Here is a 26,647-nt window from a genome sequence, read left to right as displayed (position 1 = left end):
ACAGGTCCGGCTACGTTAGTCTCCAAGAGCCGCTGTCACATGCAGGCACGTGGGGACTTTGGAAAAGGCAGAGCACACAGGCAGCAGCCCCAGCACAGAAGTCCCTTCCCCTGCCGCCCCCAAGCAGTGGCCCCCGAACCTCACTCACTGCCACCACCACCTGGCCTGGGATGACATCAGAAGTTGACCTTCCCTCCAATGACTTCCCAAACCCTGACCCTGGAGTGAGTTAAAATCCAAGCGTGTGTGTGAGTTACTTTGTCATGTCCAACTCTTTGTGACCCCATGGACTGTAGTCCTCCAGGCTCTTCTGTCCATGGGATTCTCCAGGCAAGAATACTGGAGTGGGTTGCCATGCCCTCCTCCACGGGAGCTTCTCAACTCAGGAACTGAACCCACGTCCCTTCAGGTCTCCTGCATCGGCAGGCAAGTTCTTTACCACTAGCGCCACCTGGAAAGCCCCGTGAGTATGAATTAGTTTGATTCTCACCACAGCCCTATGTGGTACAGACTTTAATACCCCCATTTTATAGAAGAGAAAATTGAGGCATGGAGAGCTAAAATAGCTTTCCTAAGGTACCATGACTAACAGGTGGGAGGCCAGAATGTAAACCAAGCAGTGGGCTGCTAGCCTAATTCTCCGCTGGAGATGGCAAGCTGGTGAGGCTTAAGAAAGAAAAATAAATGAAGACACACGTCATGCCACGCCTGATCTCAACCATCTGGAACTGTACTATCCCCTTATTTTTGTCTCTATTGTATGACATTTGTATTTATCCTTAAATAAGTTTGGTAAGTTTTCCATGGTTTTGGAATTCATATAAATGTGTCATAATGTGTGTATTCCAAGAATTGCCCCTTCTCCAGCTCCACTTTATTTTTTTAATTATTTATTTATTTTTGGCTGTGCTGGGTCCTCATTGCTGCGTGGGCTCTCTTCTCTAGTTTTGGCAAGCAGGGGCTACTCTCTGGTCTGGTGTGCAGGCTTCTCATTGAGGTGACTTCTCTGGCTGTGGAACACAGGCTGGGCGCCAGAGGACAGGTTCAATAGTTGTGGCGGATGGGCTTAGTTGGTTCATCTGATTATCTGATTTTTTTTAACTTATTCTAATCTGGTTACATGAGGCTTTAATACTGACAGTAGAATCATCAGTATCTCAGTCAGAACAAAATAAATACATGCATGTAAGATACAAATTTAGAGGTGGCAGTAATAGGGCGGGATCTCAAAAGCTGGTTTATCTCAAACCAAAGGTCTTTCAACCTGGGCTTTCTCATCTATCAAATGAGAAGATTGGACCATTGCAATCTTTAATAGCTTTTCCTAACTTGGAAAAAAAATACTCGTGTATAAATACGATCACACAAGGATGCATTTGTAAATACGAGCACTAATATATGCACCTGCTATTGTATATTGAAATGTCATTTCTTCTCTCTGCAAGGCAAATTGATGAAGAAGAAACTCAAAAGCTCAAGGAATGGCATTCATCCCTGTCAGTGAGGAAAAGCTGTGACTGATGATTCTTCTCATGGCCAAAGCAGCTCTGGTTACTGTCTTTGCACTGCACTGAGCTTCATCTATGAAAATATTCAGTCGCAGGTAAATCATTAGGACAGTTTTACTGTTTCGCCAAGATCTTAGGTGAAAACTGTCTCGATAGCAGTAATTCCTTTCAAAGCTATTTTATGTCCATTGATGACTGTTTTCCCTCAAGAAACAGCCCCTGTAAAAGTCCCTACCTTTATTTCTCTGAAGTGCCTGGATGGCAAATTCAGTGCTGCCCCCTTGAAAGTCTGGGAGCTGACAGGAGAGCCCGTGAGGTGCCCAGAGGTGGGTGTGCCAGTGATGTCTGCCTCCTGGCCATCATTCCCTGTCCCCACCACCCAGAGCTGCTGCCTCCTCCGGTGACAGGTGTTGGAACGCTCCGGCCCAGGGCCTTGTCCTGGATCTCATTCTGGGCCATTCCATGGAGGAGAGACGCAGGCAAGGTGTCTCGTCTGTCTCACCGGCACTTTCCCCGCCTTGAGCTCCATCTGCTGGTCGTCAGATCTCCACCAAGATGTGGAAGTGCGTTTAAAACAGGGAGGCACTCAGAAACAGGGAAAACGCCAAATTGCCTGGATTCCCCCAGAGGTTGTCCAGTGAGCTCAGCACCCACCTGCCAGGCCTCCTACCCCCTAAGCTGCTCTTATCCTTGCTCTGACAGGACTCCACCTGCCTGTCCAGGTCTGCCCTGCCTCCTGGGCCTCTCCACACCTCCCTCCCATGAGGGGAGGCTCATCTTTGCTTCTGCTTTGCCATCCTCCTGTCCCCTGGCTGGCCATGTCACGTGCAGCAGACTGCAGGATGTGTGGCCCAGCTCACAAATGAGAGGACCCCAGTGTCCATGAGAGCACCCAGTCCAAGCAGTCCTCTCATGAAGCAAATCAGAATAAAGACATCCTGCTGCCCTCACTAGCTTTTCCCTTTATCTGGGCTGAACACCTAAAGTCAGCTGGAGAAGAATGAAATTTCCAGTGGCTTTATAATTTTTATGACAACAAAACCCCCAAAGCAACATCTTCCTTATGAATCGGGCTTCTACACAAGCTAACAGAAAGCGTCGAGCTTTCACATAAATCCTGTTTTCTTTGGTTGTTCTATCTATGGACTTTTTGATCCTGAAATTGGCTTCATCCTACACCTTCTGGTACAAAGCACAGGATGTCCACAATTCAATGGAAGAGGCCCAGAGACAGTCCCAGGGGACACACTCCTGACACTCAGCTCCTGGGATAAGGCTGAACTGTAGGAGGCACCTGGGGTTAGAGCTGGGCCAGTGAAGGGGGAGCTGGGACCTGCCAGGCATGGGGTCGTCTTACTCAGGGTTCACCCTCAGCCAGTGAGTCGTGTGATGATGAAGCCCACACACTGCTGGGCTTCCCCTCCCCATCCCAGGATGACTTTCTCCAAGTCTCAAGTTCCTCCAATAAGTTTGGGGGTTTCTCTGCCTCTGGTCAACCACCATATGAAAGTGCTTCACCAGGGGTAAAGGTCACAGCGCTCAGCAGGTGTTTTCCAAGTTCTTTGCAGTCAGTTGTTTTGTGTCAGGGGAATGGGCCTCCATTCAGCACAGAGGTAAGAAGGCCTCTCACCACTCAGCTCATACTCCAGCCACTAGGACACCTGCGTGCTCGAAGCAGAATTTTTAAAATTCACAAACCATGATCCTTGCAATTCAGAATCTGCCATCTGGGAGACCAGGAAGAGGCTCCAGTTCTTTGCCAAAAAGAGAATGGGGACTGCGAAGTAAGACAATGCCGCCTATTAGACCATGGCGACACGGTGCACGAGAGACAATCAGGCCTTTCAGATGAGCTGACTGACGGGCAAATCAGTGATTGCATCGGCCGCCCGTGTTCCCTGACTGGTCGCTGGAGCTGTTGCGGAGGATGGTGGACAAACTGACCTTTTTCTGCAGTGAGCGGTATCACTAAGAACAAAATACCCAGAGAAGGGCTCAGGCAGGCCCACGAAGGCACCCACACCAGGAGGGTTTCTTAGAAGCGTATCCGGCTCCTTCGCACTCTCCCCAGCAGGCAAGTTTGTGAATAGGTGACTGAAGCACTGTGGAAAATCCTCCATACAACGGAATCATTTACGAAACAGTATAAAATTACCAAAGCCTATGGATTTTCAAGTTCCACCCAGAAACACAGCTGTGATGTGTCCCCCTTTCAGTTCCTGGTGAGCTCACTGATGTTATGTGTAGCAAGAAGGCCCACTTTGCATGGGGTTTCATGAAGCCGGTGGCGCAGGCTGGTGGTCCAGCTCATATTCCAAGAGGCGGGTACTTCTGAATGTGGGCAGGCCTCTCAGAACAAGTCCTCAAGCGTCAGAGTCATGAAACTCGTGGAGATCCACATGCTCTTTCCTGGCTGGTCCAGACACCTGGGCCCCCGAGTCCCTCTGGAAAGGCTGCCTAGGTGGCCACCCCAATGCTCCCCCGCCCCCCTGAAATGCTGACAAAGTCCCAGAGCAGCAGATTCATCCTGCATTGCCCTGCCCATGTGAGTGTGGGGTCCACTTGTCACGACAGTCTGCTGTCCGCAAAGACCTGCAGCAGGTATAATCTGGGCCAGGCCTGAATCCTGCTGCAGGCTCTGCTCCCACAGCCTCCAAGCTCATTGGATTTCTCTCTGATGACACTGGCTCATTCTCTGTGTAAACAATGCTCCAGGGCACAAGCAGGCAGGAAGTAAACAATTTAACCTTTAGAGTGTATAGATAACCAATGGGAATTTGCTATATGATTCAGGGGGAACTCTTTGAGAAATCTGTATGCAGCTCAGGAAGCAACAGTTAGAACTGGGCATGGAACAACAGACTGGTTCCAAATAGGAAAAGGAGTACGTCAAGGCTGTATATTGTCACCCTGCTTATTTAACTTCTATGCAGAGTACATCATGAGAAACGCTGGACTGGAAGAAACACAAGCTGGAATCAAGATTGCCGGGAGAAATATCAATAACCTCAGATATGCAGATGACACCACCCTTATGGCAGAAAGTGAAGAGGAGCTAAAAAGCCTCTTGATGAAAGTGAAAGTGGAGAGTGAAAAAGTTGGCTTAAAGCTCAACATTCAGAAAACGAAGATCATGGCATCTGGTCTCATTACTTCATGGGAAGTAGATGGGAAACAGTGGAAACAGTGTCAGACTTTATTTTTGGGGTCTCCAAAATGACTGCAGATGGTGACTGCAGCCATGAAATTAAAAGACGCTTACTCCTTGGAAGAAAAGTTATGACCAACCTAGATAGTATATTCAAAAGCAGAGACATTACTTTGCCAACTAAGGTCCGTCTAGTGAAGGCTATGGTTTTTCCAGTAGTCATGTAAGGATGTGAGAGTTGGACTGTGAAGAAAGCTGAGCACCAAAGAATTGATGCTTTTGAACTGTGGTGTTGGAGAAGACTCTTGAGAGTCCCTTGGACTGCAAGGAGATCCAACCAGTCCATTCTGAAGGAGATCAGCTCTGGGATTTCTTTGGAAGGAATGATGCTAAAGCTGAAACTCCAGTACTTTGGCCACCTCATGTGAAGAGTTGACTCATTGGAAAAGACTCTGATGCTGGGAGGGATTGGGGGCAGGAGGAGAAGGGGAGGACAGAGGATGAGATGGCTGGATGGCATCACTTATCCGATGAACGTGAATCTGAGTGAACTCCGGGAGATGGTGATGGACAGGGAGGCCTGGCGTGCTGCGATTCATGGGGTCACAAAGAGTCTGACATGACTGAGCGACTGAACTGAACTGAACTCAGGGAATCAAACAGGGGCTCTGTGACAATCTAGAAGGGTGGGATGGGGAGGGATGTGGGAGAGAGGTTGGGAAGGGAGGGGACATGGGTGCATCTATGGCTGATTCTTCTTGATGCATGACAGAAAGCCACAAAATTCTGTAAAACAATTATTCTTCAATTTAAAAAATAAATAAAGTGGAAAAAATAAATGTCCCTGGGCCAGGGAGGTCAAGGGATATTTTGACTGGACACAGAACAGAAGGAGCCTGGGGTCCAGACAGGATCCTGGGGTCCTTGCAGAAACTCTGAACTTATCACTCACACTTCTCCAACCAGGATTCCCCTGTTGATGACCTGGAGACCAGGCCTGACAAAGTGATGGGGACTCACTTGGCAAGGCAGGTCACACCACTGCCACCGTCCTCTGGGAGGCTGCTGGGGAGCCCTCACAGACCAAGATGGGGAGACAGGGCTGGACTCTCCCTCTCACTCGAGACTTACAGCCTCGTGACCTCAAGAAGGTCCCAAATGCTTCCCTGCTCCTCCCTCACACCCAAGAAACGCTCAGCTAAGTTGACGTCCACCAACTGTACAGTGTCTTGACTCTTTTATTTCTAAAGTCTCAGATTTTACCCCCAACTGACTTTTAGAATGATAAACAAAGGTTCTGATCCATCCTATGACCTCTGGGCTATTATTATTTAATTATAGCCCATATAATACCATTCATAACTACTGTGAAAAAAGTGAAAGTCACTCAGTCATATCTGACTCTTTGCTACCCCATGGACTGTAGCCTGCCAGGCTCCTCTGTCCATGAATTCTCCAGGCAAGAATCCTGGAGTGGGTTACCATGCCCTCCTCCAGACATAAGGACATGTAGCATTCATAAGGACTGTAGCTACTGTTTATTAAATACTGCACATTGAGTACAGAGCTTCACCTATATCAAGTTATTTGGTTCAATAACATGGGTATTATTACCAATAATCCCTTTTCACAGGGAGTTTAAGTAACTCACCCAGATGCCCATCTAGAGTAGGGTAGGCTTTGAACCCAGACTCTAACTCTTGAGGCCACATTCCCACTCAACCCCTTCTCTGCTGAACACAAGCTACTAAAGGGCACTAGACTGGGAATCATTTTATTAAAATAAACAAGAGAGAAAGAAGGAACATTTTAACTAAGCCCCATGTAACACAGAAAACCAACCAAACTGATCCACGGACCACAACCTTGTCTAACTCAATGAAACTATGAGCCATGCAGTGTAGGGCCAGGGGCAATGAAGGACAGAAACAGTATGGACCCAACAGAAACAGAAGATATTATGAAGAGGTGTAAAGAATACACAGAAGAACTGTACAAAAAAGATCTTAATGACCCAGATAACCACGATGCTATCATTACTCACCTAGAGCCAGACATCCAGGACTGTGAAGTCAAGTGAGCCTTAGGAAGCATCACTATGAACAAAGCTAGTGGAGGTGATGGAATTCCAGGTGACCTATTTCAAATCCTAAAAGATGATGCTGTGAAAGTACTGCACTCAATATGCCAGCAAATTTGGAAAACTCAGCAGTGGCCACAGGACTGGAAAAGGTCAGTTTTCATCCCAATCCCAAAGAAAGGCAATGCCAAAGAATGCTCAAACTACTGCACAATTGCACTCATGTCACACACTAGTAAAGTAATGCTCAAAATTCTCCAAGTGAGGCTTCAACAGTATGTGAACTGAGAATTTCCAGATGTTCAAACTGGATTTAAAAAAGGCAGAGGAACCAGAGATCAAATTGCTAACATCTGTTGGATCACAGAAAAAGCAAGAGAGTTCCAGAAAAACACCCACTTCTGCTTTGCTGACTATGCCAAAGCCTTTGACTGTGTGGATCACAATAAACTGTGAAAACTTCTGAAAGAGATGAAAATACCAGACCAGCTGACCTGCCTCCTGAGAAATCTTTATGCAGGTCAAGAAGCAACAGTTAGAACCAGACATGGAGCAACTGACTGGTTCCAAATTGGGGAAGGAGTACATCAAGGCTGTATATTGTCACCCTGTTTATTTAACTTGTATGCAGAGAACATCATGCAAAATGCCAGGCTGGATTAAGCACAAGGTGGAATCAACACTGCCAGGAGAAGCATCAATAACCTCAGTATGTAGATGACAACACTCTTACGGCAGAAAGCAAAGAGGAACTAAACAGCCTCTTGATGAAAGTGAAAAAGTAAAAGCGATGGCTTAAAATTCAACATTCATAAAACTAAAATCATGGCATCTGGTCCCATCACTTCATGGCAAATAGATGGGGAAACAATGGAAATAGTGACAGACTTTATTTTCTTGGGCTCCAAAATCACTGCAGATGTTGACTGCAGCCATGAAATTAAAAGACACTTGCTCCTTGGAAGAAAAGCTATGACCAACCTAGACAGCATATTCAAAAGCAGAGACATTACTTTGCCGACAAAGGTCCATAATTTCAAAGCTATGGTTTTTTTAGTAGTCATGTATGAATGTGAGAATTGGACCATAAAGAAAGCTGAGCGCCAAAGAATTGATACTTTTGAACTGTGATGTTGGAGAAGAGTCTTGGGAGTCCCTTGGACTGCAAGGAGATCAGACCAATCAATCCTAAAGGAAATCAGTCCTGAATATTCATTGGAAGGACTGATGCTGAAGTTGAAGCTCCAATACAATGGCCACTTGACTCATAGAACTGACTCATTGGAAAAGATCCTGATGCTGGGAAAGATTGAAGGCAGGAGGAGAAGGGGACAACAGAGGATGAGATGGTTGGAATGCATCACTAACTCAATATACATGAGTTTGAGCAAGCTCCGGGAGTTGGTGATAGCCCGGCGTGTTTCAGTCCATGGGATTGCAAAGAGTCAGACATGACTGAACAACTGAACTGAACTTAAAGCCCTATGTAATAAATAATAATTCAGTTCACTTTAACTTCCTTCTTATTACACATTAACTCAAAATTACTCTAAAGGAAAGAAAATGCCTTTTCCACAAAACTACAGCCAATGGGATTTCATGTTAAATATCTGGAAACCCAAGAACAGCATTTATGCGCTGGTCATGCATGGCCACACAGAGACTGGGCTCACCACCAATGCCCCTGTGGCTGCCAGTCAGAGCAGAAGCCCATGACTAGACAGCCTGCCCTCTCATACCATTTAGGACAGAACCATTTTCTGGACAGACCAATATGCAGGTCTTTAGAAATAGGAAACCCACAAGCTTCTTTGCATGTCTTAATGGGGACTCCGGTGAAATATGAAACTCTCCATTTTTCAACCAGCTTTTGGCCATAATCTGTTCTTGTGTTGGCAATAAGCCCCATTATTGTTTATAATGAGGGAACAACTCAGCTATCATAAATGTGCACTTCCTTCTTTCTCCAAAGGTTTTCCACGCACCTCACCAGCAGCACTCAGGAAACCATAAGAGAGAATTTATTGCTTAGCAACTACCCACCACCATTTCTGATTCCTGTATCCCACCTTCAGGTCAGCAAGTCTTGGTGCTTGAGAACTACACTCTCTAGGTAGGTTTACAAAAACGTCAACTCTACAATCACAAAATCAAACAACCAACCAAGTAAAACCCAAGGCTATGAGAACAGTTATTAACTCCCTGTCTCCTTGTGTTTGGTCAAGAACCATATAAATGATGGTGCTGAATGTTTCATGTGTGTGTGTGTGTGTGTGTGTGTGTGTGTGTGTGTGCCCAGTCTCTTTGCAGCCTCATGGACTACAGCCTGCCAGGCTCCTCTGTCCATGGAATTTTCCAGCCAAGAACACTGGAGCAAGTTGCCAAGCCCTGCTCTAGGAGATCTTCCCAACCTAGGAATCAAACCCACATCTCTTTAGTCTCCTGCATTTGAAGCGGGATTCTTTACCACTACCACCACCCAGGAAGCCCTGGATGTTTCATAACTCACCTAAATTCAGCACAGAGGAACCAAACTGGCCAGGTGTCCAGGGAAGACCCTGGTCCTCAGGGAGGGGCAAAGCATGGCACCTCTGCTTCTACCAAGGCATCCCTGGCCTTCAAGGCTCTGGAATGGAGCCCAACTTGTAGATCATGTTTATATTCACACACCTTGTACACGTGTATGCTCCAGGAAGCACACATAAAGTTCAGCTGCTGTTTCTCCTAGCCTCACAAACCCACCCAGGGTGGAAGTGAGTCACCAGGGAGTGGGGAGCAGCAGCCTGGCAGCTGACACTCTGGATTCCAGCCCCCTTACTCGATCTGCCCCTCGGATTCCTAAGCAGAACCCCAGGATTCCAAGAACCACCCTGCTCATTTTAAAACACTGACTGCTCAGTCTGCCGGGCCCAAAGCAGGAGGCCCTGCTTCTCACTGTCTCACCTACAGGGTGAATTTAAAACAAAGCAAAACAAGAATGATTCACAAGGATTTGGATGTGGCTGTCTCACAGGAAACACGCGCACCTGGCCTCATGGCCCTACCTTCCACTTTCAACAGAAGTCCGGAAACCTCATGAAGCTTCCCTATTCTGAGGAAAGCTTCCAGGAGGAAGACACTACACAAGGAAGCCAGCCAGTTTCCCTCAAGATGGTCTTTCTAAATATCTATATGCTATTTCTATCCCAGTGAAGTCTCCCAATTATGCTTAAATAGACATCAAAGTAATAATCATGGGTAAAAAGGAACTCCATTCATCAGATGCATGTTAGTGACGTCTCCAGGGTAAAATTAGGCTATAGAAAGGTTCTCTCATTTTCTGGGCCCAGGTGTCCGTCGGATTTGGTCTGGAGCCGTGTGGCACTCAGGCTCGGCATCCGATGTGCACAGGGCAGGGTCTGCGGAGGGCGGCCCGGTCCGCTCAGAGAGGCCGCAGCATCCGGACCTAGCAGCTTGGCATCCTCTGTTCGCGCTTAGCAACAGCTACCGCTTAGCTACCGCGCCGGGCGGGCAGCCAAGCACGGCGCCGCCGCCGAGGTTACCCGCGAGCGTTGACCGGTAGTAACCCCGGCGCGGGCGGCGGCGTCGGCAGGTGGCCTTTGCGCATGCGCAGCGGAGCGCCCCTGCCCAGCCCGCACCTACGCGCGCGCTTGAGGGGCCGGCCAGTGCTCTTCTCTTCCAACCATTCAGAATATAGGGTTCCCGACGTGCACGAAAACCACCAGGCAGCCTCCACCGGACCCTCAACCATATGACTGAAAGCAGGTGTGTCCCCGCCGCTTGGCAAGGACAGTGCAAACGTCACCCAGGGCCCCAGGCCTGCAGAATCAGCATCCGCCCCGGCGGAAAAGACAAGGGTTTTTACTCCATTTTAAAAGCCGGGCAAGAGCCCTGTTGGCTGGCCGGCCAGGGCCTCGCTTTCCCCAGAGCCGCCCTGGGCGAGGGCGCCGGGGGAGAAGTGTGGAATAGGGAGAAGGGGTTGCGGGGGTTGGGATTGGCCCCAGTGAATTCGCTCCTTGGAGACAAGCCAGTCTGGTCGCCCTTGGAAGGAAGGGCAAGGTGAAGGACAGCTGGCCCGAGAACCCCATCCTGGAGGGCACAGGATCGACGGAGTCCTTAGGGTGGTGAACACAGCCGCCCCCGGCCCAGCCCATGAAGGAACTCGGGGTCTCTTTCCCAGGAGGTGGGGAGGCTTTCTGTGGCACCTTTGCTGCCACCGGGTCTGGGGTTGTGTTTGTCATGGGCAAAGAAAGGTGAGAAAAACAGCTGATCTTACGTGGACCTGCAAAATGACAGAGGGAGGAGGGTTCTCAGTGGAGCTCAGAGCTGGTGGAGAGGCTGGTGGTTAGTAAGATTCGAGGTCTAGGCCTGAATCTGACATCTGCCTCCTTCTAAGCCTCCTTTTCTTTCTGGTTAGGTCCACACTGACAATGATGCCCTGTGGCTTCCCCATGTGCACTTAACAGACACAATATGCTAAAGCAAACAGCATTTGTTTAGAAAAGCATTTGTTTAAAAAATAAACACTTAACCCCCAAAAGTGGGAGGGAAGAAACAACAACTGAGAAATCCCATTAAACTCCTGCTAAAAGGTTCACTTTCAAGATAGGCAGAGGAGATATCAAGGCGAGGGACTTTTTGTCTGAGCACAGCAGCTTGTCTGATGACCGTAAAAGAAACAGACAGAATGACTCCGGTTGTTTTTCAGTTTATCCCCACCCTTATCAGTTCACCACCGACAGCGTTCCGGGAGGGGCTCCTGCTCACTGCCCTGCCCCCAGGAGTGCCACTGCGCTACCTTCTCCCAGAGCAGGGCTCCAGCTTCACCTCCTCTACCAGCCACATGCTTTTCATTCTCTCCTTTCCAGATAGCCCTGGAGCTTAAGGCACCTGGTTTGTACATAGGCTTTTTTCCTCCCAGTTTGTGAGCTCATTTCAAGACCAAGATAATGCACATTTCTTCAGAGTTTTGAAAAGCAGAACTTGGATCAACAAATGAACATTACTCGAGTTGAAATTTCAGCTCCACAGACAGAATTCTAAGAATGAGAGTTGTGCAAACATGGACCTGGTCAAGCCGGGAGGTGCCAGGCCTTGGTTGCTGTCAGGATGGAGCAAGAAAGATTGCCCCATGGGTGAGAGGTCAGAGCAGGGAGCTCCCAGGCTCCTTTGGGCTCCAAGATTCAGGCTCTAAATATAGGACTCCATTGGACATAATTGCAGTCTTGAAGTCAAGCACAAAGAAGACTAACAGCAGACACAGCTGACGAAAAGTAAAACTAAGGGCTGTGGGTCAGGTCAAGTCACGGCAGGCACACCCGCCTCCATCCTAGACTCTGAAAATGCCTCCTGATGCCTTTTTGCAAATTATGGGCAAAACCACCCAATACTAGAGATACTTTATTCAAAGGTAAGTTTTCTATAGAGGTTTTGGAACTCCATCAGTGAAGGTTTTAGAGAGGATGTACCACCATCCTAAAAGCTCCTCGTTTTGTTCAGGTCAGTCTTTCCAAATGTTTTTCATCTGACCCACGTGGTTGCCTTTGTTCCTTAAATAAGCAATTCTGCTGGTTCTAGAACTGAACTCAAAACAAGCAGGTGTGTGGTTACTAAACATTTTATTCTACCGGTTTATACACAAAAGAAATGGTTTCATGTTCAGCAGAATGTCACCTTCGGTTATATCTTAAAGTTCTGGTTTATACAAGAAGATGTTAGTTCCAGCATATGAAGTTTTAATGAGCATACTTGGGGGTGTTAAAGGAAGGCAGGAGGGTACCTACCCAGCAGGCGAAGATGAGTGTCACAAGAATGTACTCAAAAAGTGACACAGTGACACCAACCCCCCACTAAGCAGAGCACCATCCTGCAAGGTCACACTGAGGAGACCAGATGGCTCCAGACCAGGCACACTCTTTAGAAAAATGGCAGTGTGTTAGCGGGTCCTGCCAACTGGAAGGCGACTGGGGTGGCCTGACATGGACATGAAGGAGAAGAGGAGACCTCAAAGCCAGTGTCAGCAGGGTCACCTGTGCTATGTCTGTGGGGGCTGTAGAGCCTGATCAGACTACATAGGGATCATGCACCCCTGATTCCAGGTCCCAGTTAGTGATGGTTTGACCTCCATGCAGCAGGCCCCAGAGAGCTACAGAGAGGGTGCCTAGACCCTTTGGATGTTCAAGTTCTGCCTGTAAGCTAGCAAACTCTTTTGGTTTTATACATGGTCACACTACCTCCATCTGTCAGGAGAGTTGGCCCATCCTCTATAGTTTTTCAAGGCAATGGCACCCCACTCTAGTACTCTTGCCTGGAAAATCCCATGGATGGAGGAGCTTGGTAGGCTGCAGTCCATGGGGTCGCTAAGAGTTGGACACGACTGAGCAACTTCACTTCACTTTCGCTATAGTTTTTCAAAGCCTCTTTCGGAGCCTATAAGGCAGAGATTCAGAACTATTCCAGAAGACCTCATCATTCCAGGGAGCCACAGAGAACCTGGCAACTGGCCCCGGAGGAGGCAGAGGAGAGCTCCAGCTGTCTCCATTCACCAAGGTGACCTGGGGTCATTGGGCTCCCCATGTCAGCACCCCAGCATCAAGCAGGGAGTCCTCGTAAGCAAGGTCTAGGTTTGCTAAACTGCACCATAAGACCAGCCACAGCCTCAAAAACAAAGGCAGAGTAGCAGAAGCCTTTTCTTTGCTCCCCAAAGAAAGCTTGCCTTTGCACGACAGGTTCATAGAAGATGAAAGTAATCGATGTATGGCCAATTCATTTTGCTGTGCAGTAGAAACTAATACAGCATAGTAAAGCAACTATATTCCAATAAAAATTAATTTTTTAAATATCATTCATGCTAGAGGAGCATAAACCTGCCTTCACACCTAGGCAACCCACCCCCTAGAGCCCCCTCACTGTTCTGGGATTTCTACAGTCCTCCTTTCACTGGCCTTCCTCCCCATCTATATCCCCACCAGTTGGATCCAGTCACCCAGTGCTGGGATGGAATCCAGTCTTCCCCTTAATGGAATTGCTGAAAGGGATTTTAATGGCACCTTCTACTCATTTTAGCTAGCCTGTCATTGCAGGCCTTGTGAAATAGCTGTGGAAATTAAGAGAAAGCAAACTTGAATTTGAGAAGGGCATTCAAATGCATTTTTATGGCTCAGAAGCAAACCAATACAGATAATCTGATGTGGGGCCGCCCAGAATGTTTAACTCTATCCTGACATTTGGCAAGGATGAGGCTGGAGGGTCTAGTTTCAGAGTAGGAGGTGCTGTCCCATTCCATCAAAATATTAGCATGTTGAGACCCCAGCCGGGCTGAGGAAGAGGAAAGAAGACTCTCTAAAGCCCCAGCTAGGATTACTTTTGTTCTCAACCCACAGGTAATCTGGGGAGGTGTAATTTCATTTCTAAGAATCAAGTCACCTGTTTGTGCAAAGCATGTCAGGCACACCAGCCTCACCTCCCTCCGGAGAGGAAGGACAGCCAAGCCTCTCCAAGAGATTAGGAAGCCTCTTTATGGGTCCCTGTGAAAGGCAGAGGTGACTGACATCCAGGCAGGCCTATTAAAGGGAAAATAAACCAGAAGTAACAGTAAGGCAACCCTCAGTGGTTCTGTAAAAAGGGGCGAACCATACTCATGCCACGGTGGGCCTGTTGTCAGGTGCCCATGCTGAAGCCGGGGGCTTACTGGGTGTCTCATTGGGGCTAGTCTCAAGGCCCCCATGCTTTCGTGTCCCACCTCCCCTGCTCCTGTGACCTGGGATATGTCTCCGAACCTCCTATACTCACTGCATTGAAAGGACAGAATTGGCCCCTGAGTCACCTAAACCAAAGTGCTGCTTGAATTTTATAAATGGAAATGGCTTCATTCTCCCTGGAAGGCAGACGACTCAAGAGTACCCACTATTCCACTTCATGGACAAGCTCTGAAAGCCAGGGAGTGCTGTATGCATGTAGAATTGCCTCTGCTCCACCTCAGCCTTTCATGATATGGATTCTCTTCCTAACAGGGGTCCTGAGCTGCTGTCTAGCACAGGAAGCTCTCAGCTCAGTGCTCTGTGACAACCTGGAGGGGTGGGATGAGTGGGGGTGGGGGGAGGTACAAGAGGGAGGGGATTATATGTATGCTGCTGCTGCTGCTAAGTCACTTCAGTGCTGTCCAACTCTGTGTGACCCCATAGATGGCAGCTATAGCTGATTCACTTCCTGGTACTGCAGAAATTAACACAACATTGTGAAGCAATTATACTCCAATCAAAAAAATTAAATATATATACATATATATATATGGAGTCCTAAATGTTACCAACACCAACGCAGTGCCTAGCTTCCACAAAGCAAAAGCTACTTTCAAATTTAAGTCACACTGGGGTGAGTGAGGACAATTAAACTAGACGTTCCCCTATTTCCCTCAACACAGTAGTTCACGTGACCAGTTAATGTTATGATACCAACGTCCAAACTGTTCCAAGTCATCTGTCCCATCAACTCTGGCTCCATGAGTGAATTCCTTGAGGTAAAGTCATTACTGTATCAGAAGTCAGTGAGATCCTCCCCGGGGGGCACTCTTTTCTCCTGGGAATGGTTCCTTTCACAATTATGCTCTCTACTAGGAATCTATTATACGATCCACATTTTCCTCTAAAGACATCATTAATCATATAGTGAAAATGTAACTACAATTGAAAATTCAAGATGTTTTCTCAAAGGCCACAGTCAATGCCTGGCAATCATCACGCTCAAGAATTGTAAAGAACCAGGGCTGACATCGCCTTCTTAAACATGGTGTCACTCACATCCTTTCCACTAAGGGTTATGAAGCTTCCTTTATCCATCTTCTTTAAAATAATTGTGTAGGAGCTTGTGATATTATTCTAATGCCAGTGACAGACTTTGCTACAGCATTCTGTGTCGAGTTATTGTATAGCACCATGTTCTGGGATGGGGGTCGGGGGAGGCTTTCCTGGAGTTAACTTGAGTGGACTAGTGTCTGTGTGAGGGGGAGAAGCATGGACAGGAATCCAAGGCGAGTGGAGGTGCTGGCTCTGACTTTGAGCGACCACCCCAGCCTTTAGGCTCCTGTGTCCATCACTCACTATACAACCAGGCAGTCCTGAAACACGTCACCCTCTCAACCCACAACTCTCATTTTCCTTTCAGAAACGCCTCTCCCCTCCTCAGTGCGCTGCATTCAGCCCCGCTGTGATCCTTATAGTGAGCTTGGCACATAACGTTGAATTTTAAAAAACAAACAACTCAATACAGACAGAAGAACAGAACATGGTGAGAGAAAAAAGCACAAAAGCTCCTGCCCCAACCGTCAGTTGCACTCGGCATGACGCCTGGCATCACACATCACACAGAGGTGACGCCGAATATAAAGCTGCCACCAAGAGAAAAGGGAGACGCTGGCCAGCTGGATGAGCAGCAGCAGAGCGGGCCTTGTGGGCACTGAGCCTGGAGAAAGCACCGCTGCCCTGTGGCCACAGGAACCCTGGCACTCCGAGGCCCTGCACCAGGCGTGGCCTGGGCACCAAGCTGGACCACCAAGTCTGAAACCACCGTCCAGCCTCTGGCCATCCCCGAAGCTGAGGCTCGGGGCAAGTCCTGCACATACTGCTTCCTCTGATTTGGTGAGAAGGTGGACAAGTACCCCCCCCAGCCTCCGGGCGTGTGGGAGTGATAAACCACTGGGGCACCAAGAACAAAGGAAATGATGGAGTGCCGGGAAGGAGGGCAGGGCCGGAGGAAGCGAACAGAGGTGCTGCAGAGGCCAAGGAGGAAGCCGGATGGAGAAGTCAGGCCTCGCTGCTTGAGAAACCAGCAACCCGGACACATCAGCCTGCCTTCCACTCCAGCCCTAACCATCTCTGACTCACAGGCAGGTCCCTGGGGCCCACACCCTACTCCTCCACCCAGCCCCCCATCCCGAGCCTACACAGAGGTTACTTCAGGGCAAGTGTCTACCCAGAAGCCACCTGGGCAAGGCTTCCTAGTAGGCCACTGGCCATGGACCTTGGTGGCCTCTCCCTTGCTAATTAAGAGGCCATTTCCACTGACAATCAGCGTGACCAGTTCTAACAAGTAGAGACTATAGTGTGGGCAAGCCACACATCTGGCCAGGAAGTGATATTCTTCACCTGCCAGAGCCCCAAGTGAACACCTGCCAGGCTGGATTTCAAGCCAACATTCTGCCTCCATTTTCAAATGTTGGCGTTTCTGCATTGCAAGTTGTCTCCATTTGAAAAATACCCATCTAAGCACTGCTAACACCATGATCACATTTCCAAGGCCACACGTAACACATGGACAGAAACCTGTTCACTCTCCCACAGGTTTGCCACCACTTATCTATAGAGATGCAGCAGGTCAAAACCTCACAATGTCCTCCTAGTCACTTAGTGCATTTTTTCAATAAAAATCTTTGTTTAAGTGAAGAAGGAAAAAGCTGGAAACTTATGTTGAAATTTCAAGAGGCTCAAACAAATAGGCTCCTGAGCTTCTCACAGAATTTCTTTGTTAATGAAACAGGCTGACACACCCTGAAAATATGTCTCAGATCACTCAGATACTATCTGCTGCTGATAGTATTTGTTTGGGATCTGTTCCTGGTTGTGGTAACAGACCCACAGTCATCCCACAGTCAACTTGGCTCCAAAGTCCCAGGGATCTGTCAATCAAGGCTCTAAAACCATGGTTCTAAGGGATTCTGGGGTGCCACACCAACCATCTCAACAGATTCGTGTCAAGGCAGTAGGAAACAAGAGAGGGAAGGCAAGAGAGGGCAGAAAGATGAAAAGTTAAAAAAAAAAAGTGAGTCTTGGTGGGCCTTCTTCATAAAGAAAGAAGGATAGAGCCTAGATTAAGTTAAAAGGTTTAAACAATATAAACATTTAGAAGGTACCTGAATCACTTTGTTCCAAATTCCTCATGATTTTCCAGTTGTTTTAAATGGTTCAGTAGAAACTATAGACCATCGTTTCTGGGTGACATCTAACATGCCCTCTCCCAGTCACCTCCCTCCCCTGCCTCCAAAGATGGACGCAGGGTGGGTACACAGAGCTGGGGTGAATGAGGAGTGAATTCCATGGGAAGAAGTCAGTCAGGCTTGAAAAATAAATACCAACCCAGGGAAGCATCATCTCTACACTCTGAAAATCCAGAGCTAGCAAAGGAGCATCTCCATTGCGAAGAAAACTCAAAATACCATCAGTTGTCGATTCCCAACAACAAGCAAAAGGGCAGCAGCAAATTCGTGTGTGTGCGCGTCTCCCACGATCTCTGAAGTCTCACCTGCTCCATCAGCTTTTCTGTGTTTACGGCTAGCCCACCAACACCCCCCTGAGTCAGTCCTTTCAAGACCTATAAACATACACAACTGGTTTCCAGAGAGGTTACCCTAGGTCACTGGTTACTTTTCAACACTTCAAGCATGGGAGGAAACACCTGTTTCCATTTTTCTCTGAAACTAAAAAAGTCCCATCTAGAAAGACTAACATTAACAGCATCCAGTAAAGAGAACCCTCCGTGTTCAGACTGGAAGCCAGCACACAGGAGCGCTGGTCAAACTTCGTGATCATATCAGAGTTTAAGAACTACTGTGTGACTCACAGACAAAGAAAGCAATCTTGTGGTTACCAGAGGGAGAAGGAGAGGGATAAATTAGGAGTTTGGCGTTAACAGATACACACCACGTGTATAAAATGGATAAACAACAAGGACCTATTGTATAGCCCAGAGAATGCTATTCAATATCTTACAATAGCCTTTAATGGAAAAGAAGCTATAAAAGTATGCATATATATATATATATAACTGAATCACTTTTCTGTACACCTGAAACCAACACAACATTGTAAATCAACTACACTTCAGTGAGAAAGACAAAAACAAAAACACTCAAGATGTCTCTTGAGTCATCTAATCTGATCTGTTCATATCATGAAAAAAGTGAGAAAGTGAAATCGCTCAGTCGTGTCCGACTCTTTGCGACCCCATGGACGGTAGCCTATCAGGCTCCTCCGTCCATGGGATTTTTCCAGGCAAGAGTGCTGGAGTGGATTGCCATTTCCTTCTCCAGGGGATCTTCCCGACCCAGGAATAGATCCCAGGTCTGCCGCATTGCAGGCAGACGCTTTACCGTCTGAGCCACCAGGGAAGCCAAAAATCAGGCATAAAGCAATCAGAGAGATTGGCCACAGCAGAGCCGGAGTGGAAAGAGACAGTCCCCCACCTTCCAGACCCAGATTTTCCCAAACCACCTGATGATTCCTTCAAGGCTCCGCCCACCACCGAAGGCTCCGCCCACCACCGAAGGCTCCGCCCACCACCGAAGGCTCCGCCCACCGCGAAGGCTCCAGCTGCTCCGCTGCCTACCTTTCTTCCTCCACCAGGGGCCTTCTGGGACAGAGTAGGAGAGGTCCTTGAACTCAATGTTCACTGCCGCTCTCCGAGGCAGGGAGGAGAGGCGCTGGGCTTCTGTGAGATTGTTGTCCTCCTTCTTCAGATGTCCGTTCAACAGCTCCTTCTCCATGGTGTCCCTGTTGCCGAAGACTACCTCGTCCACCGAGACGCACACTGACTTGGGCTCTGTCATCCCTGAAGAGCCGTTCTAAGGAGACAGGAAAGAAGCGCCAAGAGCGAGTGTAAGCTACATCACGGCAAGGACCACAAGAAGAGAACCGTCCATCTATCAACACTCCTCACCCTCCACCGTGCCCTCAGCAGCACAGGATGGGTGCTCCCCTAGAGGAATTCCCTCTCTCCAGGCTTCACTTCTTCTACCACTATAAATATGCTAAAGATAAACTATGAAACAGATCTACCGTCTTATTTAGAAATCATAGCATCTAATCACAAAACCAAAATAAATACACCACTTGTCTCAAAGAATGAAACATCAGCCACCCTAAAAAATCATCTACTTACAGTCCACTTGTTAAAAAACCCAACAAAAATGCATGAGACTGCTAGAAGTGCACAGCTGAAAGAGCTTTATGATGATCTCGTTCAGTACCTCCCTGGTGTAAAGTCATACACGTTTTTCAAGAGCAATGGTATCACTTGGACCCCTGGGAGTTGGTCTTTGTGTTTTCCTGATAAATTTTCCAACCCCCCTACAACTCTCCTCTCTCACTGTATCTTCATAATAGCTCTGAAGTGTTGGAAAGCTTGATTTTTTTCTCTGTGATACAGACAAGGAAACTGAAGCACAGACTATTTTAAGGAACTCTACGATCAAGTGAGGGGCAGAAGGGATCCCAGAATATGCTGCTGCTGCTGCTGCTAAGTCGCTTCAGTTGTGTCCGACTCTGTGCGACCCCATAGACGGCAGCCCACCAGGCTCCCCCATCCCTGGGATTTCCCAAGCAAGAACACCAGAATATGAGTCATCCATAAAAACAGGTTCCTCTTCCACTGCATCACCAGGATACCTAATACGTAGCTCCATTGGCCTTTCAGGCTTCCACTGGGAGTCCACTGAGCAGGTGACCCAAGAACCAAAAGTATTTATGCAGAGAAAGGAATATCCTTTCTAATGGCTTGGCAATACTGAACAAATCAATATGCTTCAGGCACATCCAAAACACAGAAGAACCCTGGGGTGGACAAATAATGTGCTGTGCTTTTTCTAGCTGTCTCTTGAATGGAGAGAGAACATTCCCCCATGCCAAAAGCGTGGGCCTCCAGTGACACACCTCCATACTGTTGAAGGCAGTCCACCTGATCTAGTCTGATCTGGATGACCGTCTTTGATAATTCAGGCCCTTCTGATGGCTGTAAGGCTGGGTAGCCCCTGACATACTGCTATCTGTTCTAAACAGGAATAATATCACACTGTTATTTTTCCATAGGTTTGTGGGGTATTTCTTTAAAGTTGATGGCTTTTTGATCATTATTGTTTCTATTAAAAAAACCTAAAACAAAACCAGAGGGTGGACCATCAATAAACATTCTTACAAACCCCAGCAACTCTAGTGACCAAAACAAGCCCCCTCCCCATTAGAATGACCTCTTGTGTATACAGTGACTGCATCCTTAATGAGCTGACATTATTTCCATCATGGGATTTAAGGGCCCCTGCAGTATCAGAGGATTTGGAGGTTTCAAATCTTTAAAGCAGGAGTAAGGGGATGGGGAGATGTGACCACAGGGGTTTCTGGTTCTTACGATGCTTGAAAATGTTGTTTTGCAGTTTAAAAAAAGACACACACACACACACACCTCCCAGGCATCTCCCACCTCTGGAAAGCTTAACTGCATCAGAACTTAGTTCATTGACTGTAACATTCTGTGGATAAAAATTAAAGTGCAGAGTAAAACTCTTGACAAAATTAATCTTGCTTTGCTGCTGGCACCAAGCACGTGAAGTGCTTCAAATGCAAACATGAGTGGGTTCGTGCATCCCCCACACAATCGGGTTTGTGTCAGCCTGACAACGGGCCTCCTCAGAGCCTGGGCTGTGGAGGAGCCCCTCCTGAGCCCAGGAGGGCGCTGCAAGGCTTCCGCATCCGCGCTGGCCCAGCGCCTTCAGTGATGGGACCCCTTGAAGGAACAACAGAGACCCTGCCCTAGTTCTGCACGAGCTTGGCTTTGACCCACCAGTGCGACGCTCACCTTCAACTCCAGCACACAGAGCAGCCCCAAATGCCATTCCTGTGCCACCTGTCTTGCCCTTCCGGGAACAGGAGCTTCTTTCTCCGGGTTATAACCCAGTGTGACTCCACGAGAGTCCTGGAAGCACCAGTCCTGGCTTTGGCCGGGGGTCGTGTAGTGGAGGAGGAGACAGCCACCCCTTCCCGGGGGCTGGAGGGGCGGGGGGCGTGGTGGGTACGGTAGTAGTGGAAGGGCTAGGGGCCGGGGCGGGGGGGGGGGTGGGTCTCAGCAGTAAAGAGTCCTCCTGCAGTGCAGGAGACGCAGGAAAAGGGGTTCTATCCCTGGGTCAGGCAGATCCCCTGGAGGAGGGCTTGGCAACCCACTCCAGTATTCTTGCCTGGAAAATTCCATGGACAGAGGAGCCTAGCGGGCTACAGTCCACTGTCGCAAAAGGTCCACGCGACTGAGCATGCACGCACACGTGGGGTAGTGGAGAGACCAATGGGCAGGGCAGTTAGCTCCAGGCCTGGTCTCCAAAGTCCGTCCTCACCCCCCACCTTGAAAGGTGAGATGTCTGCGTGGCATCCTGAGGCTCTAAAGTCTGGGTGGCCAATCGTTTTGTGTTCAGTTAGGGACAGGGAGTTTCCAGCAGCCCCTCCGCAGAGCGTGGCCGCCTTCCCCCTCCCGCCAAGGTGGACCATTCTGAGGAAGCCCAGGGACACGTCGGGTCTCGCAGTGCTGATGAAGCTCACACAGCACGGGGATGAGCAGCCATTACTCCACCCTCCTCCCAGCTGGAGCAGATGCCCACCTGGAGCATGGCAAGGGCCTGACTTCCCCTCTAGACTTATCTACTCCCTCCCTCCCTCACTCTTAGCCCAGATAGAGCCCTGGGGATCCGCAGCCAGCCAGCCAGACACGCTCAGGGCCAAGACTGGGCCCCAAAGAATTTCAATACGAAGGGGCCAGGACTAGAAGGAAGACGCTACTGGGACCCGCAGGGGTCACCCAGTGCAGCGCGGGCCTGGGGGTGTGGGACACACAGTGCTTCTGAGGAAATAAACTGTGAGCTGGGCTTAGCAAGGGGAGGTGGAGGAGAGGTGCTGCTTCATGACGTTCCCTGCGAGGGAACAGCAGGTGCAAAGGCTGGGCAGCAGGAGAGGGCGGAGCACCTGGAGACCGGAAATTCGGGGGCTGGAGCGCCCATGTGGGGTGGGGGAAAGCGCTTCTGGAACAAGATGGGACTAGAGAGGCTCACCGGGTCCACAGGGTGGAGGGCTTGCCAAGCTTGTTAAGGGATTTGCATTCTATCTGGAAGTCTCTGTGGGGCCGCAGAGGGATGTCAAGGAGGAAGTAGCCAGTAGCCGAGTAGCTCCGCAAGGTGCGGGAGCCCGGGCGGCAGGAGGGTGGTGGAAGTGAGTGACCTCCACTAGCTGGGGATAGTGGGGAGGGAGACAGATGGACGGGCCGGTGGGACAAAGCTGGGTGAGTAAACTGATTTGGAACTGAAAGAGAGAAGCCAGAGGCCCGTATTTCCTATATAAAGTTTTGAATTATTATGCCTCCGGCGTGGTAGGTAAATGATTATGAACAATAGCGACTATTCATTCAGTAATGCACGACAATGTGCCCAATTACACTCCAGGCTGCATAGATTACTCCCCTTCTGTCTCCACAGCTCGACAGGGGGTATACCCTTTTCCACTCCACTTCACAGAGCCTGAGGCCCCAGGGCTAAGGAGAGGCCGAGCTGGGGGCCAGCTCCTGCAGAGTGCTCCCACAGGCAGCGTCCCTAATCACGCCGGAATATTGCTTGGCTTGCTATAGGCAAATTGCAGTAGTCCCTAGGCCATCCCAGCCCCTGTTCATCACAGGCAAAGCCACAAGAGACTGGGGAAACCGTACAAGCCCACCTTCCAAAGCAACCAAAGCAGCGCATACCATCACCCGTCTTTCCAACGGGTGTCCAATTAATAAAATCCTACAATCCTGTCTGATGGGAGGTAGTGGCTGTCACTCCAAAATAGACCAGCTCTCTTCAAACACATCCTCAGATGAGAGCTGCCGAGGATGTAGGTTACAGCTAGCTTGTCCTTAGCCTCCGGAGCTCATTAAAAATGAAACAAATATATCTTCCCTCCCTATTTGTTCCCTTTCATTGTATGTTTCCCTGTCTTACCAAAGCATTGTCTTTGCCCTCTCCCTCCACACAACTAGTGCTGCATAATAAACGGTAAATAATAGCAAGTCCATTCACAGGTGTTGAGTGGCAAGGAGACCCATTTGGACTGTTTTTGCTTGCTGTTGGCAAGAATTTTTTCTGGGCCACTGATTTCCTTGCATATCTAGATACCTATTTAGCTAGGGAGGGTCTCTAACAGTCAGCAAGCCCTGCCCCCACCCCAGACCATAGTGACGCTGGTTCACTCTCTTTACTCAGGGAAGCCCAGCTGGAGATAGAAACTTTTCAGCATCTTTTCACAGCATCTTGGGAAGGAAAGGAAAGAGGAACTCACAGGCTCCAGGCACTGGCATGCACTCTCTCCCACTTCTCTCCCTGCTGCCAGCTACAGTGTCCACCTTGATGAGTGGACCCTGCATTTGGAGGGCAGACCCCCCCACAAAAACACACACACTGGAACCTTGAGCACAAAAAAAGGGAAAACTAGGTCCAGCACCCTCAAGAGCACTGCCTAAGGGAAAAGAACCCGTGTCAAGCCCTTAATTAAGCAAAGGGTAGGTGTCACTGATACGGTCATTCAGTGCCAACCTCATTGTCTCCAAAACCTGGCTTCCAACAGCCCCAAATGCCAATCCCATTGGGAGCCCTGCCCGCCCCACCCAGCCCAGCTCAGGGACTCGCGAACACGGGTGGGTGGTTTTCCCATCCTCCAAGGCACCTTCTCTAGACTCACACCTGGCAGTCAGCCCTGGGCTGGACCCTAGAGGAAAGTTTAGGGCCCTAGGAATGTCTCTAGGGTTCTGCTTATGACTTGGGTCGAAATTTTAAATTTAAAAAAGGACAACGTTTTCAGGGAGAATGATTTTCACGCAAAACAACATTCTCTGAAAAAAGTGAGCTCAGCCTCCTGTGAAAGAAACATCTAAGTTCTGGTGCTGCATCAAACCGTAAGGTAACATTCAGGAAATCTTGGCAAAAACATCTCTACCTTAAAACATGCTGATTCACTATTGTCCCACATGTATAAACCACTTTTGCAGCTTTGAAAGGGCTTCAAGAGTTAGTTACCAGGCACCTCCAAGACCTGAAACTTTCTTTACCCACAACTAACAACAATAATCTCCTTCATTTTCCATTCCCACCTTCATTCTGGAATCCCAAAGAAATGAACAAGTGCAAAATGAAAAATAGTCAAGTGTTACCCAAACATTCAACCAGATAAAAGCAAACGTCATGAGGGGGCTGCCTTTTTCATTTGGGTATCCCTCTCATATATAAGAAGCTAGGTCATAAAGGCAGAGACCTTCCAGAGATGGGACCCGGCATGTGGATCCCCCTGTCCCTGGCTCTTTCCTGCTCTGCCAACCTCCTCAATGTGTCCGCGGCCCCATTCTCTCGGTTTACACAAAATCATTATATAATGAGCTGGCGAGGCTGGGTATGTTCTACAGTAACCTGTTTGGAATCATAGGATGCAGTTGTCAGAGCAGAGCATGCGCAGAAACCCGGCTACTTTTTTTTTTCTTTCGCTCAAGGCAAGAGGTAACTGTCGGTCAAATCCTGCGGAGCCCTGCTGACTTCAAATACAGGATGCTAAAAATGAAATAAAGGCAAAGGATGGGGAAGAAACCCGTGCGTGCTGTGCACGGTGGGGTTACAGCTCATGGGAAGTGACTAGCAGGATAGTAAACACACAGACAAAGGACAGAAGAGGGATGCATGGTGGGGGGGGGGGGCGGTTGGTGGGGGGGAGGCGAGATGGCTTGGAATACGGAATACTTTATTCTATCTGTACTTTAGATGACCTGAAATCAGTCCAGAAGTACCTCACTGCACTGCCGGTGTGCTGGGCATAGAAATGAAAGGCCCTGGGATGGGTGAGACTTTTGTTTTGCTTTTTTCCTAATGTGAGTTTATGGAGCTGTTTTAAAGGGCAAGAGGAGACTCCTGACCACCTATAGAAACAGCACTTACTGTAAGTGTCTAGCAAAGAATTCGCCTGCACCCGGTGGTCCCCCTACGGAGCTGGCACCCTTGGGAAGAGTGAGATGAGCGCCTTTGTCCCCACCCCAGTCTCTTCCCAGGGTAGAGAAATGTGACCCAGGCTAGCCCCTCACTCGCCTCCCCCTAACTCCGTCTAGGCCCCTCCTGAGCAGGTCTGGGAGAGGCTGTCCCCGGGGGCGAAGGGGCAGCCCAGGCTCTCGACCACCTCTCTCTCTTTTGTTCCCCTAGACAGTGCTGGCGCTCCGGAGAGCAGCGCAAGAAGCGCCGGATCCTCAGGCTCCCGCCACGCGAGCGGGCAGAGGGATGGGACCCCCTTTTCTCTCTGGCCCAGGCTGCCGCCCCACCCCAGTATGCCATGGGTTCCCAGGCCGAGCACTCTGAGGCGGACGAGGTCAAGGCCATCTGTCTAGTCGTGGGACCTCCTCCTTCCCTTCCTCCGTCCCCTGGCCCTCCGCCTTCCCCGCGTCCTCGGCTGCAAGCAGCATCCTGAGGCGTCAGGTGGCCAGGGCGGGGGGCGATGTGAGTCGGGCGCCTCCCCAGGGGCTCACGGGCAGATGTCAGGGTGCGGGTCTTTGTGCGTTTCTTATTCTCCCGGAGAACAGAACCCAGCGCCGGGGGCAAAGGATGCGCTCACTCACCATGGCGGTGCCAACCGAGAAAGTGGCCATCAGACAGGCCATGCCCCGGGGGCGGCGGCGGCGGCGGCGGGGACAAGGCTGAGGGCGGCGGGGACGGGCGGCGGGCACGAGGCTGCGCTCGCACCGGCTCGGCTGCTGCGCGCGGAGCGGGCTCGGGCTCGGGCTCCGGCTCTAAGGGCTCTGGGGCCCCGGCCCCGCCCACGACTCGCCCACTCCGGCCCCGCCCTCTACCAGCGATTGGCCGGCGCGCGGGGGTGGGGCGGAGCCGACAGGTGCGCGTGCTCTTGTTTTGCTTCTGCGGGGGCGCGGCTGGCCCAGTTCTCCGCGTCCCAGCTCCACTGGCTGTCCGAGCCGCTGGCCCAGCAGGTGCCGAGGATCCTCCCCGGACCTCGAGTCTTCGAGTTCCGAAACTCACGAGGGCTGGGCCAGAGACCCTGGGCCCCCGACTGTCAGCGGGGGGTCCCCGTCAGGACTGCCACCTTACAGCCT

General features: G+C 49.5%; 1 protein-coding gene across 2 annotated transcripts in view; it reads right to left on the bottom strand.

Annotated features, from left to right (window-relative positions):
* The window catches only part of ABCG1 (ATP binding cassette subfamily G member 1), a 66,304-nt gene extending 40,014 nt beyond the window's left edge, over window positions 1-26,290 (bottom strand). For both annotated transcript variants that reach the window (XM_052644752.1, XM_052644822.1), the window contains exons 1-2: window positions 26,159-26,290; window positions 19,115-19,349 (exon numbers count right to left, since the gene is read on the bottom strand). In XM_052644752.1, the coding sequence (XP_052500712.1) occupies window positions 19,115-19,349; window positions 26,159-26,200 (277 nt within the window). In that variant the 5' untranslated portion in view covers window positions 26,201-26,290. The remainder of the gene's footprint in view (window positions 1-19,114; window positions 19,350-26,158) is intronic.
* Window positions 26,291-26,647: the final 357 nt, after the last annotated feature.

The sequence above is a fragment of the Budorcas taxicolor genome, chromosome 1 (genome assembly GCF_023091745.1).
Source record: "Budorcas taxicolor isolate Tak-1 chromosome 1, Takin1.1, whole genome shotgun sequence".
Taxonomy (NCBI): domain Eukaryota; kingdom Metazoa; phylum Chordata; class Mammalia; order Artiodactyla; family Bovidae; genus Budorcas; species Budorcas taxicolor.
The sequence above is the reverse complement of the archived record's forward strand: the minus strand, read 5'-3'. Positions and strand labels throughout refer to the sequence as shown.